The 17,407-nt window shown below is 44.8% G+C and overlaps 1 protein-coding gene and 1 long non-coding RNA gene across 8 annotated transcripts in view; both read left to right on the top strand.

The window, feature by feature from the left end:
- The window catches only part of CNTNAP2 (contactin associated protein 2), a 1,225,886-nt gene that overhangs the window by 991,790 nt on the left and 216,689 nt on the right, over positions 1–17,407 (top strand). For all 6 annotated transcript variants that reach the window (XR_012074163.1, XM_031674555.2, XM_072964285.1 and 3 more), the window contains one exon: positions 6,570–6,740. Coding sequence is in view for 5 of the 6 variants with exons in the window: in XM_031674555.2 (XP_031530415.2) it covers positions 6,570–6,740 (171 nt within the window). In the remaining variant the exon portion in view is untranslated. The remainder of the gene's footprint in view (positions 1–6,569; positions 6,741–17,407) is intronic.
- LOC140697517 (uncharacterized) lies at positions 10,386–13,140 on the top strand. Of its 2 annotated transcripts, none has more exons than XR_012074654.1 (4): positions 10,386–10,935; positions 11,307–11,528; positions 12,719–12,790; positions 12,892–13,140. It is a non-coding gene; the product is annotated as an uncharacterized lncRNA (long non-coding RNA). The 2 variants fall into 2 exon arrangements; XR_012074653.1 differs by having other exon boundaries at positions 11,283–11,528.

Raw genomic sequence — 17,407 nt, 5'->3', positions numbered from 1 at the left:
ATGTTAATGCAGTGTTAATATCTCCAACTATGATTGTATTCCCATCAATATCCCCCTTTATCTCTGTTAATAATTCTTGTATGTACTTAGGTGCTCCTATATTGGGTGCATATATATTAACGAGTGTCATATCCTCATCTTGTATCACTCCTTTAATCATTATAAAATGTCCTTCTTTATCTTTCTTTATGGCCTTTGTTTTAAAATCTATTTTGTCTGAAATCAGTACTGCAACACCTGCTTTTTTGGCTTTTCCATTTGCATGGAATATCCTTTTCCATCCTTTCACTCTCAGTCTATATGTGTCTTTCTCCCTAAAGTGGGTCTCTTGTATGCAGCATATTGAAGGTTCTTGCTTTATTATCCAATCTGCCACTCTATGTCTTTTGACTGGAGCATTTAGTCCATTAACATTTACAGTAATTAATGATAGATGTGTGTTTATTGCCATTTTGAACTTATCTTTGCAGTTGAATTGGTATATCCTCTTTGTTCCTTTCTTCTTCCTTTTGTGGTTTGGTAATTTTCCTTTGTATTATCATGGACTTTATTTAATTTTTGTGACTCCCTTGTAAATTTTTGACTTGTGGTTACCCTTTTTTGTAAATCTATTAACCCATTACTATAACTGTTTGTATTAAACTGATAGTAACATGATCTCAAACCCATCCTACTGTTAAAAAAAAATTTAACAAAGAAAGAAAAAAATATTCTGTATTTCCCTGCCTCCCTGTACCACTCTCAGTGATTTGTATGTCTTCTTTTATAATTTCGTGTTTTCTTTATTTGTAATTCATGAGTTGTCACCTTTCCAGTTGTGAGTTTCTCATTTCTGTAGCATCCTGCTGCTTTTCTATTTAGAATAGCCCTTTCAATATTTCTTTTAACATGGGCTTAGTGTTGCTAAACTCCTGCAGCTTTTTTTTGTCTGTGAAACTCTTTATTTCTCCTTCTATCCTAAAGGATAGCCTTGCTGGATAAAGTATCCTAGGCTGCATCTTTTTTTCATTTCAGGGCTTTGAATATATCTTGCCACTCCCTTCTGGCCTGTAGTGTTTGTGTAGAGAAATCAGCTGAGAGCCTTATGGGGGTTCCCTTGTAACTTACTCTTTGTTTTTCTCTTGCTGCCTTTAGAATCATTTCTTTATCCTTGACTCTGGCCATCTTGATTATGATATGTCTTGGTGTGGGTCTATTTGGATTCTTCCTGTTTGGGACCCTCTGGGCTTCCTATACTTGGGTATCTGATTCCTTCTGTAAGTTTGGGAAGTTTTCAGTCATGATTTCTTCAAAAACCTTTTCAATCCCCTTTGATCCTTCTTCCCCTTCTGGGACCCCTATTATGTGAAGATTGGGACGCTTCATATTATCCCATAGGTCCCTTATGCTATTTTCATTATTTTTTATTTGCTTATCTTGTAGTTCTTCTGAATGGGTGCTTTCTATTGCCCTGTCTTCTAGATCACTAATTCATTCCTGTGCATTATCTAGTCGGCTTTGCACAGCTATTAGATCATTCCTCATCTCTGTCAATGAGTTTACCCATTCTACTTGGCTCTTCTTTATAGCTTCAATTTCATTTTTGACATATTTTATATCTCTAATCACTATCTCTTTTAATTCCTTCAGCAATTTGATCACTCCTTTTTTGAAATCTTGATCTAGTAGGCTATTGATGTCTATATCATTGATCTTTCTTTCAGGGGATTTCTCTTGTTCTTTTAATTGGGAAAGGTTTCTCTGCTTCTTCATCTTGCTCATACCTCTCTGGCACTGTGGTTTATGGAGTATCAGTTGTCTATTTTGGATCTTAAGGATTTTATCTATCTAATGCCTATTTAGGAATAGAACTTCGGAAAAAAAAGAAAAAAATAGAGAGAGAGAAAGAATTTTAAAAGAAGGAAGAAAGAGGGTTTGAAAACAGTGTATAATGAATAATAGAAGAGCGAGTTGAAGCAGAGTATTAATTGGGTTGAGACGTCCTTTTAAAACCTTAAAAAAAAAAGTGGGGGGGAGATGAATAGATGTATTTGAAACCTGTGTCTAATCAATAACCCAAGAGAAATAGAAATGAATTAAGAAGTAAAAATTAAGAGAGCAATAGAAAATAGAACAGGTAAAAACAGGTTTAAAAAAAAGGGGGGGGTTGTCAGTGTTCTCCTGGAGTCTGTGTGCTTTTAATGTGAAGTCTTTCTGTCTTCGTCCTGTTTTGGAAGCTCAGCTTGTTTTCAGAGGCCCTCCGTTGGCGCCCTCTTCTGTGCTGCTCCCAGCACCTGTCGGCAAGCAGATCGCGCCCCCTCCCAATACGGGATCAGGTGCAGCTCTCCTCTGCTGTGGGTGGGCGGGTCACTGCCCCTCCGGATGCCACAGTCAGATGTTGCAGACTGGCCAGGCAGGAGGGCGGGTCGTGCCCCCTCCCAGCACCGCGGTCAGGGGCTGTGTTCCTGCCCGAAAGGCGGGGGGCCGCTCTCCCTCTGCCTGCGCCGCCGGTAGCTCCGCTGCTCTGTGCGGCTGAGCGCTCCGCCGGTGGGGTCAGGGAAGACCGAGGGACAGCCTTGTCCCTGCTCCGAGCCAAAACCCAGCTCCTTGTTTGTCTTTGTGGAGCAAGTTCTCTGAGGGACCAGGACGGAAGGATCCTATCTGCCCCAGGCTGTAGGCCCATCTCAGTCTGGCCCTTGAGGCTGCTGAGGACTTCGGTGCAGATGCAGGTTTTGCCGCCATCCCCGCCTGGGTGCTCAGCGCCGGAGGATATGGCGGCTGTGCCTGGGCCCCGCCCCTCTTCCCCCGAAAAGTTTCCGCTGGTTTTCAGAGATGGGGGTGTGCACCCTTCCCCCGAGAGCACATCAACCTTGCTGCTTTATGGAGGGCCCAGGTTGTTCTGTCCTGTACACCCACAGCCACGGCGCCCAGCCCCTTGCAGGCCCCCGGGGCTGCCTCCGTGCAGCCGCCCCCGCCCTCCGCCCGGCTTGTGCAGCCTGGCCCTGCCCGCTGCTGCCGGCCCGCGTCTCAGGCTGGGTATCGGGGGGACGCTCTGTGCCCGTTTAACTTAGTTCTGTCAGACCAGGGCTGCTCTGTACAGATCCGAGCCTCGGAGGCTCCCCCTCCGTCCCGCTGGCCTCTCAGTTGGAGAGGGGAGACCCAGCGAGAACGCCAGTCCTCCTTTGCCGCTCCCTCCCCGCGGGACCCGTCCCGCGCTGCTTTGCCTTTTGTTCTTTCTTTTTTCCTTTTCTCCTACCAGATTTTTGACGTCTTTATCTTTTGAAGAGGGCAATGATCTGTTGGAGTTCCGCAGGTGCTCTGGTTGGCTGAGTGGGTCTGTAGATGTGGGTCTTGGTGTATTTGTGGGAGAGGGTGAGCTGCGAGCGCCCTTCTACTCCGCCATCTTCTCCGTCTTCAACCTCTAAAGGATGAGGTTTTAAAAAATATAAATAGAATTTCTAGCCTCCTCTGCTTGTGCCCCAGTGACCCCTCCCAAGTGGACACCTCAACTCTGACACTACCAGTCGGGAACAGGTGGAGGCCTCGCTGTTGCTGGCCGAGAATCGGGACTTAATGCATCCAGAGATTTGGGGCAGGCCACAAGCCACACGCCAAAGATATCATGTGACCATCCAGACATTTCCAGAAGGATGCCTGGTTCCCACCACTTGTAGAAGGCGTAATTTCCCTCTGAACATACCCAGTCAAGAGACCACATTAGTCCGAAGTTGCTTAGTGAGCACAGAATGAGAACAAATGGAACTGTGGTCTTTAGGGATATCTCAGCCAATGAGAATAACGATTGAACAGGCCTTCTCCTCTCTGGGGGTCTTTCTGTCCAAATAACCAGTGCTGGACCTCAGATAAATACTGACATATCTTACCTTTAGCTTTCCTTTTTTTCTAGAATCATCTTAGACACCTGTCCTTTTGTGAATACATCACCACCTCAGAAAATAAGAACGCATTTGATTGGACTGAAACTTTGAAGTGTTAATTGCATGTATGTTCGGCCTAAGACACAGTTGCTTTGCTTCAGGCTGGAGCAGGACTGGGGACTGGTCGACCCTTACAGGCTCCTGGGTTGTTAATGTGCTCTCACCCAGCAGGACAAGCTGAGTCCTGCTGACCCGGGGGGCTCGTCTTTGTTCCTTCCTAGAACTCCGGTTGGTGAGAGGGTTGCAACTTCTGGTTTGATTTAGGGGTTATCTTGAGAGGCTCATTTTCAGCCAGCTGGGAGCTCCTCTCACCACATCTGAAGCTGGATCTCGGGCCAGGAAGAGGCCTCAGCCCTTAGATCAAAGCTATCTAAACAAGAGTTAAGATTCTTTCTTTTCAGATATTTTTCTAACCAATATCATATCACATTCTTCTTCCCAAGAGGAAACCAGTCTATTTTTCTCCTACTGAAAGTTATGACATTGCAATTTTTTAAAAAAGAACTTAAAACAGCACTAAGACTTTTTGTGACACGTGCAACAGTGGGTACCCCTGTTTTTACCTTAATGAAGACACTTGCAAACATATTTTGTACTGACTTACTGGTTGTATATTGCCATTCGCTTATCTAGATGTCACTGTATCCTAGACGTCTGAAGAACAGAAATAAATAGCATTAATTAAATAAGAGGATACTTTAATATCTCATAATATAGCAGTACTGTTCATTTAGGATAAATTAGGATTTGGGGATTAGCAGATACAAACTACTGTATTTAAAACAGATAAACAACAAGGTTCTACTATATAGCACAGGGAACAATATTCAATATCCTATAATAACACATAATGAAAAAGAATATGAAAAAGAACATATATATACATATATAGCTGAATCACTATGCTGTACACCAGAGACTAACACAACACTGTAAATCAGCTGTACTTCAATCAGAATAAATATGAGACTGACGCGCTGCCTACTGCGCTAAGGAGACAGATAATCAGAATAAATAAATAAATAAAAGTACCTGAGGCGTGGCATATTGAAAGAGCCATCATTTATTTTTAAAAAAACAGCTGAAATTATTGTATATGTGCATTAGTTGCATAAAAGGAAGGGAAAATACAGTAGATAGAAACTAATAGAATAGAATTGATTCAGTGTGTTCTTTCAAGGAAAAATATGGCAAAAATCAATTTAAAAAAAAAACATTCATTTTAGATGTTAAAAGAAAATTCTGCACAGACAGTTTACTGATCTAGTAGACTTTTGTTCCGAGACTCATGAATCAGGCAGCCTCCAATCTAGCAGATAAGCATCTTGGAAGAGCTGTACGAGGTGAGGGATTTTTGTAGACCAAGGGGAGCAGGGAGAAGGAGGTTATCCTGGGCGGTGCTGACTGGCTGAAGCAGGGCATACTCTCACATGAGCAGAGGGAAGGCTTGGAGCTGTCAGGTGCCCTGAGCGGAGCAGGCAGGTGCTGACAGGATAGCCTGGACCTTCCTTCCCTGAGCAAGCCGAGCACAGAAACTGTTCAGTTTTGATTTGCTGACGTGGGGCTTAGCATGAGTGACTCCATCTTGGCCTCATCGGGTGACTTCAACATAGGTTTAGTATTAAAAGTAAAGGCTTTAGTAACTGTCTTAAAGCACATCCATGGATTTCAGTCCTTAGCTGTGCTGGGATAGGTAGACAGAAATGTGCACGTTCAAAAGGAACTTCTCCCCTGTAAGTAAAGTCGAGTCGGCTCTTGGTCTCAAATTCTTGGTCCGTCTGTCCTGATGGGATGTGAGTCCTCCAGCTGGGTGTTTTCCATTCTGTCCTGTGAACTGCCTTTCTCCCGGGGCCGCTGGCTACTACCAGGCAGTGAGTGGGGAGGGGATGGGTACATCTGTGTCTACCCTGTGAGTTCAAGGGTAGAGGCTGATTGTGGGCCCTCAGGTGGGCTCAGCTCAGCACTCCCACCCAACATAACACCCCACAGGCTGGCGTGTCCCCTGGAGTCTTCAAGGAGGAAGAAGCTGGAGGCAGGGAGACCCTCCCTGCCCAGCAACTCACCTCTGGGGGTTTTGGAGCAGGAAGGATGGGGAGATGACTGGCTGGGTCATCCCTCCTTTTCCCCCAGTTCCTCACTTCTGCAGAGCTTCCATGCTCCCCACGGTTGTGTTCCTGCTGCACGTGGTGTCTGAGCAGCTGCTGGCTGGAAGCAGGCCCTGGTTATTCCAAGGCAAAGGCAGATGAGAAGCAAGAGCAGAAAACCAAAGACTCTATTCGTAGGCTGAGGTCGGCCCAGGTGTTTCTTGCATCAAACATAAGCATGAGCTCAAAACAGCCACACTCTCCCCTAGAGTGACACCAAGGGCCTCTCTCCATTTTCTCCTCTTTTGACATTTACTCTTAGAGCCCCTCCAGGACTGCTCTTGGTAGGAACCGTCAATCCTTAATCAAATATTTTATGTACTTACACACATAGAACTTTTGGAAAGTCAAAGATATGTTAGTGGGGATTCTGTGCAACGTCGCTCAGCAGGTAGAGAAGACCAGAGGGCTGCTGTCAATGGAAATGTATTAAAACTCAAGAGACGGGGCTCTCTTCCGTGACTGCCATGATCGCGGTGTGAATTACCGTTTTCTTTCTCCTCCGCAGGGAATTACTGGAATGCTGCCTCTTTCCCAAACCCATCATCGTACCTGCATTTCTCGACTTTTCAAGGAGAAACTAGTGCCGACATTTCCTTCTACTTCAAAACTCTGATCCCCCGGGGAGTGTTTCTTGAAAATCTGGGGAACACAGATTTCATCAAACTCGAGCTGAAATGTGAGTATAAATTCTTTGTCAACTCACGAATAGCTACTCTTGTCACTTCAGGCTGACCTGAACCCCGATTATGTAATTTCATTGGATTCAAGCATCAGCGGTCTCCTTTGTTCCAGAAGCAGTGCTGGGAGGGAGCAGCACAACTTGAGAAAGCCCTGGGCTGCGGGGCTCAGATTGCTCACAAGGAAGCAGGCACATGGAGATTCCCACAATGCTGTTCGAGTGAGATGAGAATAAATCACTCTAGCAATATAGGAGAAGACTGTGTGTTTAAAGTGAGTTTGTTTGTGTTTATTTTCTGAGGAGACAGGGTTAAGAGTAGGGAGAGGATTGGGTAGAGTGATCAGAAATAAGGAGCAAGAGGATCGGGGTAACAACACTAAGGAAAATAGGAACAATCAGAATTAAACGTCTACAGAGTTAATGAAGCAGCCTGGGCACAGTACTGTGTGACGCGGTGGAACTTTGAGTCTGCACTTTCCAGAGGAGGCCCCATATCCACACACCGTCTGAAGGTTTGGGTTCTGATTGATTTAGCCAAGGGCACAGAAACTACCAGAATCCCAGCTCCATCAGTTTGTCTTGGATCCCAAAGACCCTCACGAAGTCATGTGGTCGGGGATGCCGTCCATTGAAGGAAGGGGTTCGTGGGATGCGGGCAGTGCAATTCACATCATAACAGGGCCCTTTTATCCTTGGGGCGTAAGTGCAGCTTTAGGAATTTATGTCCAGAGACCTCCAGGTTTGGTGAATATGTGCACACGCCAGGCTCTCCTGCCTGTTCAGACCAAGACAGAATCAGCAAAGGAACAGACAGGACCAGGAGGGGAAAGCAAGTCAGTGCCGCCCTGTCCCTGCACGAAATCGCGGTGCCTGTTCCCCGCATCACTGTCCTTCCTCCTCGTCTGTGGTCATCATCCGAGCGCCCATGTGACTGGGTCTGGTCCAGGAATGATCCCACACCTATTTCCCAGAAATGGCTGATGGAATAGTTGTCTCTCTTTGTAGTTATAATTGTGCAGTGTGGTCTTTGAAAAAGGGACTCTCGGGTATCTGTCGTTCTGCTGAAATCCTATGGGATTCTTTCTGTAAAGTGGTGGACAGTGGTAGAGGAGAAAGTGTGTGGACTTTGGAATTCTCATTCTTAGGTTGAAATCCAAATCCTTGGGAACTTGCTTAATCTGTTTGAATCCCAATTTCCTAACCTGTGAAGTGGGGATGGTAATTTGTGGAGGTTGTCTTGATGCTGGAACATAGATATTCATGAGGCGTTTCTTTCAGTGTTGTGTGGTCGTAATGGTCATCTTCCTGGACGTGCTCGTTATAGCTCTAATATGAACCAAATCTGACCGAAAGACAGCAGAGAATAGTCTAGCCCTAGAATTTAAAAGTGAATAAACAGAAATCCTCTCTTTTGTGAATTATGGACTAGACTTACTTAAAAGGGATTTTTACTTTCCACCGCACATTGAGTCGAACTGTTTTCTGACCTACACATAGTTGGATGGTATTTTAGAAATATCCCATGGCAAAAAAAGAAAATTGATAATCCCATATTTGGGTTACTCTATAAGCTCCTAAAAAATTACTTGGATTCACCCTGTCCTTGTTTGGTTCCCCACATTCAGTGAACCCAGGTCTGGGTTGGAAAGAAGACAAAAGAAGTGTAGAAAGAGCAGGTGTCTCCACTTAGAGATCTTCAGAGTAAAAGTTCACTTTTTTCTAATTATGAAAAACTTCATAAATATGTTAGTTTTCTCAGCATTTCCATGATATGAAAACCCTGTGGCAAAGGGTGAATGAAAGCCTTGTTTTGTCCTATAGCTCTCGTCTGTCATGTAGTTTACTTTTGAGAAAGTGTGAGGCACTCAAGGCAGGAATGAGAAGCTGGCTTTTCCTCGGAGTTCTAATAATTACGAATAACCTTCTAATAATGACTAAGGTGGAAATGGCTATTTATAAGAACCCCCAAATGTCCACTGTTACACAGCATCTCCATTAGGGCTCAAAGGCATTCATGGGGGGGAAAGGTCAGGTTTCTCTATCTGATCAAAACTTTATGAAGAACATGGAGAGAAGATGGCCGTGACTGAGGCTTGCTGCTACCCATCTGCCACATTTCTCCCGGCTCTTCTCTGCAGGAGCCCTGGGGCAGCGGGCAGAGAGGGAGGGTTCTCTCGGGCCCATTTTTCTCTTCCGCTGAGGAGTCCAGCAGACCTACCTGCTCACGCAGCGAGGGCTGGCCCCCTGGGAGGGCTTGGAGACCAGGGTTCCTGGAGTCAGACTTTCTAAAACTGTCTCTCCTTTTTCCCCCTTTACCTTGTTAGCCTTTCTGATAGAATTCAAATTCTGTTTCTCTGCGTGTGTCTCAAAGGACTTTTGTCGCAGTGCATGCCTGCGTGGTGGTTTCCAGGATGACACTTCTGTTAATTAGCGATATCGTGCCCTTCTGTCAGAAGGAGAAGATTCTTGACTCTAAGAACTAAGTGAATGAGGTGCCGTCAACATCTTAACGTGCAAGTAAAAAACATACGCGATAAAATTAGAGTGATGTTACTCACTAGTATACTTTGAAGGTAAAGTCTTCCGGCTGTGTTTCACTTACTCTCTGTACTTACTCATTCGTTCAGTGAGTATTTACTGAGTCCCTGCTATGCGCCGATGCAGTGCTAGGTGCTGAGGGAATGTGGTCCAGTCAAGCCTGGTTTCTTTCCCTCAAAGATCTGTTTGTTTTGGAAAGCAGTCAAGTAGATCAGTACTTATGAAAACAATAATAAAAAAATAGCTCAGCTTTACTCAGACGCCCTATGTCTCAAGCACTGCTCCCAGGATTCTACGCAGATCATCTCACTCGCTTTCCTAACCGCCCTTTGGAGTGGGCACTACCATCAGCATCTCTGTTTGACGAATGAAGAGACAGGCGCAGGGCGAGGAGGCGGCCCGGCCACGGGCACACAGCGGGAGAGCGGCCGGGCTGGTGTTGGGCCCCAAATGTTTCTTGTCCGTCCTGAGCCATTGCTTTCAACACCAAACCACGCTGCCTCCCAGAGCGGACAGACATAGAGAGAGATGGCTGAGAGCACCGAGGCGGGCATTGGCCCTGCCTGGAGGGACAGTGGTGCTTCCCAGCGAACATAGGGCTTTCCTTAAATTCTGATGGGTGAGCAGAGGTCAGGAAGGTGAAGACGGCTGGGGAAGAACAGGTGGGGTCAGGAGAGGAGAACACGGGTGAGTGAAGGTGTGGGGGGCTGGACCCGGGGCCCCAGAGGGAGAGTTCAGCAGGGAACCTGGTGAACTAGGGGCAGCAGAGCCAGAAGGGCAGGTAGCGGTCAGAGCATTTGGTACCAACTGGGCTGGGGGAGAGCTGGCTGCGCTCAACCCTGAAAGCTACAGTGAGCAGGGGCTAACATGATCAGAGGGAAGATGGAAAGCCAGACAAGACGCAGCGGGGGCTCGTGTGAAGACGGTGGCAGAGTGAATGGAGAGAGGGGAAGACGACAACGAAGGCTTATAGATGTGAGAGATGCTTAAGAGAGAGATTCCACAGAATCTAACAAAACAGCTGTGTGGGTGAAGCGGAATGGAAGGTTCTAGAATGAAGCCAGCATTTGGTTGTGATGGTTTTGATGATGTGATGTGTAAGTTGGACACCGTTAAGGGGTCCAGCAGGGGAGGGCAAAATGCAAAGTGCGTTTTGGATGTTTTGAGTCTGAGGGTCTGCAGGACGTAGGAGCGTCTATCCAAGTGGGCACACCTGGAGGGTGCTGTGGGTTCACGTCTGGAGCCCAGCAGAGCCGTCTGAGTCAGAAACGCGAGGAGCGCGGCACCATCACCTGGAGAATCACCAGGACATAAGCACTGGGCACCTTCAGCAGGGATGAGATTGCCCAGAACAAATGTGCAGTGAGAGAAAACACGGTGCTCGAGAATGGAAACCACAGTCAAGGGGCAGGAGGAGGAAAAGCAGCTTTTTGTAGAAGGCAGCAGAGAAGTGGGAAGACAGTGATCCCTGGGGAGCAAATAAAGAATTTCAGGAACAAACAAACAAACAGAAAAAGAATGTTTGATGCCACTACTTGGAGAGGCCACTAACAAAAGGGCAGACAGTGCTCTTCAGCTTTCACATGTAGGGGCCACGGTCAGAACGTAAGACAGTGTCTGCGGTGAGCGGACGGGGCGCGGAGATGAAGGGCCGGTGGGTGTGTTCACTGTTCTGGTTATTGTCAGCGGTGGGGACGTAGGCATGCCTCTGTATCAAGGAGGAAAACCCAGTAAAGAAAAAGAGGTCGGAGATTTGGGAGCGTAAGGGGCCGGCTGAAGGAGTGAGGTCCCCAAGGAGGTGGGGAAGAACGAGACTCAGAATCAGAACATCTGAAGGGGCCGAGGGGCACAAAGTAGGGAGGAGAGCATCGGCCAGGGACTAGGAGGTCCGTTTCCAAATCGGAAACGATTTTTGTTTCTGTTGTTTTGTTTGCTTATTTGTTAGTGTTTTTGAGATGGCTGAGGAGTATTGCTTTAAATAAGATTCACTAACAGTCACAGATACATCCATTTCTTTTTTCCGAGCTCCCCATGGGGAACAGCTTGACTGAGTCTCTAGATCCCTTTTCTGAGCAAGGTGGTCCCACCATGTCCATGACCACAGTCCCATCATCAGGCCACCTGTCCCGGCCCACCTGCGGTATCAGAGGCACCAGGGTAGATCCTGGAGGGTCTAAGGTGAAGACAAGAGAACCCAACATCCTCACCTGCTGGTCAATAACAGAAGATGATGGATGCATTTTCTAAGTGAGTTTTCTGAGTGCCAGGCACTGTTCTAAAGCTGTTACAAGTCTTAACGTTTTTCGGTTTTGTAACACATTTTTAGGTTTTACCCACATTTTACAGACAAGGAATCTGGGGCGCACTGGTTACACAGCTGATTTCAGACATGATCACTAAAATACTATAAATGGATTAAGCGATAGACATCAGATACTATAAATGTCCAGAGGAGCAGTACGTAACCCAGCCTGGGAATGAAGAAGAAGATGAGGTGACACCTGAGTTGGGTGGTAAGGAACCGGCAATGAAGTGAGCTAGATGAAGAAGTGGGGGGACAACTCTAGCAGGAGGGGACAGTGCAAACAAGAGCATAGACAAAAGCACGAGGATGGGGAACATGATGGATACTCAGGACCTGCAAGTGTTTGGTGTTGTTAGAGAAGGAAGTATGACCCGGGAGGGGCGATTTTTAGGCAAGTCTCAGATCTGACTCTAAACATGTGGCAATCTAAACGTTCCACCCAGCATTTAGTGAGTGCCTACTACGTATGCACCGAAGAGGAACGCGAGGAGACTCGGACACGTCCCCCTCCCAGAGTCGCCCACAATGCAGTGGGAGAGACCAGCATCTGGAGCAACATGGGGACAAGACGAAATAAATATTAAGGGGACAAGCAGTTTACTTGAGTGACCCAGACAGATCATGGGTGGTGAAATTTTGGAATTCAAGGCTTCACAGGGAAGCTGTTCGGGTGGTGAGAAGGTCCACGATGCCTAGTCTGGCCGTGCAAGTGGGCTTCTGGGTTGGAGGGAAAGGCTGTGGGGAAAGTCAGGGAACTGGAGGCCCGAGTGTTGGCTGGTCACCCCATCCCCTTTGAGGCCCCTAGTGGCAATGGCAAGGGACGCCGTGGGCAGGGACCCTGGAGCCAAATGTTAGCGTCCCCTGTTCAGAGGATGGCGGCAGCGGCCCGAGGAGAGGAACTGCCACCAGAGGGCACATTGCTGAGTGGGGGCTCTGGTGCCTCAGAACGGAAGGAGCACTGGCGTGAAGGGCGCACCCAGCTGCCCTCCCGCCCAAGACGCGGCCCCTGGGGAGGGGCGCTGTGATGCTTGCTGGTGGGTAGGTTTTCCTTCAGGTGACATATAACCGGAGGAAGGAAGTGTTTGATGGCAAATGGTGACAGCATTTTTGTTTCTGTTTAATCATTTTAAAGAGATTACAGAGGACACAGCGGGAAATTTCCGAAGGGGATGTTCGCTGCCCAGGAAATACTCAGGAGAAGCAAGTAGGAGCAGTTGCAATACTTTAGCGTAAGCTTCTGTGTTACCCGAGCTTGAGGTGCTTCAGGTATCAGGATGACTCGGGAAACGTGTTTACATTTCACAGGCGTATCTCCACAAAAATGCGGCGGCGGCAGTGCAACATCCTGCTAATCTGAGGGAAAGGTATTAAGGAGAAACTTCCGTTTTCCAAGATGCTGCCTTCTGCAGTACACATGCTCGAGCACGTCACAGAAGAAGATGTTCTGCAATATACAGAAATTGATGAATCAGAAGAAATAACCTGATGGCAATTTATCTTCCACTATTTCAGAACTGGACCAACGTTTTATATTAAAAGAGCTTCACTCATGTAGATATGAGGAGTGTCTAATTCCACTTACCCGGCCTCTGGTGCCATTGAGAAGTTCTTTAGGATATTTTTTCTTCTATAAATATTGTGAGTTTTTACTACTACAAATCAGGTGTTAGGACCTGGATTTTTCCTTTTAACTATCCAAACCAACTTAGGTTATCAACATAGATTTAGGAGGAATTTTAGTGTTTCTACTACAATGCAAGTCTAGTTATGAGCTCAATTTGTATTAAAGATTTGGGAAGCTAAAGAAGGCTTCTGACCTGGTCATTACAATACATAAGGAAAAAAAAATACCTTCTTAAAAAAATGTTTTTAACCTGTGTAGCAACACTATTGTGATTTTTTTTGAGTTATAGTCATTTTACAACATTGTGTCAAATTCCAGTGTAGAGCACAATTTTTCAGTTATACATGAACATACGTATATTCATTGTCACACTTTTTTTCACTGTGAGCTACCACAAGATCTTGTATATATTTCCCTGTGCTATACAGTTTAATCTTATTTATCTGTTCTACATTTTGAAATCCCAGTCTGTCCCTTCCCACCCCCGGCCCCCCTGGCAACCACAAGTTTGTATTCTGTGTCTATGAGTCTGTTTCTGTTTTGTATTTATGCTTTGTTTTGTTTTGTTTTGTTTTGTTTTAGATTCCACATATGAGCGATCTCATATGGTATTTTTCTTTCTTACTGTGATTTTTCTTTAATTTTTAAACATTTCTCTAGCTCCTGATTTAAACTTTTCAATTTCAATTATGGACCAAAAAAAAATTCAAGATGTAAATAAAGATGAAATTTGGGCTATACTAAAGCTATTTAATATACTAGCTTTGTGCATTTTGTTAAGTATTATAAGATATACAAATAATTGGTAAATAACAAAGTCAATTGAATTTACCCAGACTTCTTTGCCGGTCTTAATAAGGGGACAGTTATTTGAGTACATGTCATAGGTACCTGAGATGAAAAGAATAGACTTTAGAGTGGGATGTCTTCCTGATATGAAAAATTGTCCAGGTGACCTCAGATGTTACTGATCCACCCATGTCAGCTAATTTGGAAATTTCTAGAAGGAGTTAGGAATGTCTCTTAAGCTGGCCGGATGGAGTCACCTCTCTCTACAGAGCTTGTGGTCCTGCCTCTCTTTCTCTAGAACACTCCAGGGGCACCTTGAGAAGACCACCTCCCTAATGAAATCCTGCCTACACAAAAGATTTTTTTACTGCATCTTGATTTAAAATATAAAACACAAATAAAAGAGAAGTCTTTCATTTTCCTAACAATAACAACATTTCTGCAAGACAATTAATTCGGCACATTGCCTGGAAAATAATAGGCATCCTCGTTAAAGAGCGTCTTACCAGAGTGTCTGTCTGAAGAGTCTATGTTGTGTGTCATTACCACAGAGAAATGCTAACGTTTCATAGAGCTTTTTCGGGTGAAATTTTTCTTCTATCTCATTCTCTTTGATTCTAAGGGATTTTTTTTTTTTGTGTTATGCATTGTGTGTGGTAGGCCCCCAAATCTTTCCCTTCAAAAAGATGGCATGTTAAAGTGTCAAAAAGACCAGCTACTAAACTCAGCCTGCCTTGGCCATGGAAGAAGACAGGCATCCTAAGACGAGAGACCAAAGATGCATGAATTCATGCATTTCAATATGAGACAGAGATGGGGAAAAGCCTGTACTATCGTGACAATAATCAATACACGAATTAGTGGGAAAGTGGAAATGTATATATGGAATTATAGGAAGGTTAGAGACCTTGCATCTGCCGTTCTAGACACTACCAGCATCTCTGCAGGCTTGATGTTTTATTAAAAACAAATGCTTGCAGAGGGAAGAGTCGATGGCAGCATTGGTTAGTGCTTGTTACTAACGCTGGAGCATTGATCCAACTAAGGGTGACACTTGGGACCAATTAATTCAAAGCTGTTTTTTTAAAACAAAAAAGAAGTGGATACAATAAATCAGAGAGCAGAGCTTCATCTAAATATAATGAGTGACTGGGGAAGATGACTTGAAATAGCTCTGAACCAGAAGTATCTCAAAGGGACAAAGACAACTGTACATACAACAACACTGGGTTTTTACCTAGCACTCGTATTCCACAGCTAACCGTAAGGAGCCTTGTTGTTTGTCTTTTTTTTTTTTTGAAGTATAATTGATTTACAATGTTGTATTAGTTTCTGGTGTACCGCATAGTGATTCAGTCATACATATATACACATACTCTTTTTCATATTCTTTTTCATTATGGGTTATTACAAGCTATTGAATATAGTTCTCTATGCTATGCAGTAGGACCTTGCTGTTTATCATTTTATATACAGTAGTTTGTATCTGCTAATCCTGAAGTCCTAATATATCCCTCCCCCCACTCTTCCCTCTTTGATAACCATAAGTTGTTTTTTTTTTTAATTGAAGTACAGTCAGTTACAACATGTCAGTCTCTGGTGCACAGCACAATGCCCCAGTCATGCATATACATACATATATTTGTTTTCATAGTCTGGTAACCATAAGTTTGTTTTCTATGTCTGTGAGCCTGAAAATAGAGAGCGCTTGTGCCAGCTTGAGGCTTCTGGGTTCTGGAGTCTATTCAAGTGTAGAATAGAAATGTCAGACAACAAAGGGAATCTCTTCCCGTACCTCTGGATGTTGGGCTTGTCCTGGACAAACTTCTCAGTAGGCAAAGTTTCCATTCACCTTTATGATATTCAGGGTACAGCCCCGCCTCTCCTTTCTTTGACCTCAGGTCGGTGGTTTGGTGCGGTTAGTAACGGAGGTGGCTCAGACATTCAGGAGTATGCATTTCAAGTCTCCCATGTGGCTCCCGACCACTTCTCTTTGCCCTAAAACTTCATGGTTTTATGAATTACAGAATTCCATTAATTCATTCAGATATAATACTACTACCTCTGTATTTTTTTAACTATGCCAATGTTCTCCTGCAGAGCTAGGTCCTGAAACTGGAACAAGAATGTACAGCACAGTTCATCCCTTCAAAATTCCAGTGTTCTGAGAGGGAACGTCCTCTGCTTATATCCTTTAATCTTACGGATTAATATTTCAAATGTGATAAGATCGTAAGAGATACAGGAATAAGAAATATTCTTGCTTAGGAATAAGTTAAGCTGCTTTAACAAATGAAGCCCCAGGTTTCAGTGACTGTGTGGCAGTGTGATCTGCATGCTCTGTTCCACGAAGTCCTTCCACAGAGCGACTTGAGATCAAGGCTCCTTTGGTGTTGTGGTTCCACCATCTCCTGGAGCCTGGGGTCTTCTCAGTCCACTTGGCAGAGAGAGGGAGCGTGGGTGGAGAAGCATCCTGTCTTCTTACCCACGCTGGTCCAGAGGTGACACACACTGATTTTGTTTTCACTCCATGGGTGGTAACTAGTCATATGGCTCCACCTACATGCCCGGGGCCCCAGAAATGCAGCTGCTGGATGCATGGTAGCTTTTCAGGGGTAACTGTGGGAAGGAGAAGACACGTCTTTCATGAAAACTTAGCAGTCTCCACCACAGGTTCAGTGGCACAAGAAGGAAGCTTTCACCTTGCCTAAAGACATCGAGGTAGGTGTCCAGAGAATGCAGTGTCTGACTTGCCTTGAAGGATGAAGGCAAATGAATGAGATAAGGGCATTTTCCCAGAGAGAAAACAGCATAGGCAATAGCATGTAAAGGAGAAAGATCATGGAATATTTGAGGAATTGAAAAGAATATAGCTAAAGCCCAGGAACTGGTTAAAAGACATTTTTCATCAAAGGATTGACCCACCCACGCATCTGTGTTCAGAATTGGACAAAAGAAAGCTAGCTGGACCTAAAGCCTCTTAGGAAATTCCTCATTTTACTTGCCTTTGTGGATAGTGTTAAAATGATCAAATTTGGTTTTTCTGCATCTCTGAATTTGATTCCTCTGGTGAGAACATCTGATGAGAATGCCAAACGACTTCTCATGAAGGGTGCTTGGTACTTAGCATTCTACAGGGTCTTTCTGGGTAGGTTCAACCAGAGCCAATGAATAATAGAAACAGTGTGTATCTGTCAAGTGTAATTATAACACGGAATAGGCTCATCTTGCATTCTGATTCCTGTATACATTGGTTTAAACATCTGAACATGCTGGCACTTCAGACCTGTGAGAATTTTAATTGGAAAAATAGCAATCCCTTATTATTTTGGGCCATTTTTAACAGAAAAAAACTCACATCTTGTTCAAAATTATTTTATGGTAAAGTTTGACCACTCTCCTTTTTAA

This window comes from Vicugna pacos, chromosome 7, assembly GCF_048564905.1.
Source record: "Vicugna pacos chromosome 7, VicPac4, whole genome shotgun sequence".
In the NCBI taxonomy this organism is placed as follows: Eukaryota; Metazoa; Chordata; class Mammalia; order Artiodactyla; family Camelidae; genus Vicugna; species Vicugna pacos.
This window is presented reverse-complemented; position numbering and strand designations above follow the sequence as displayed.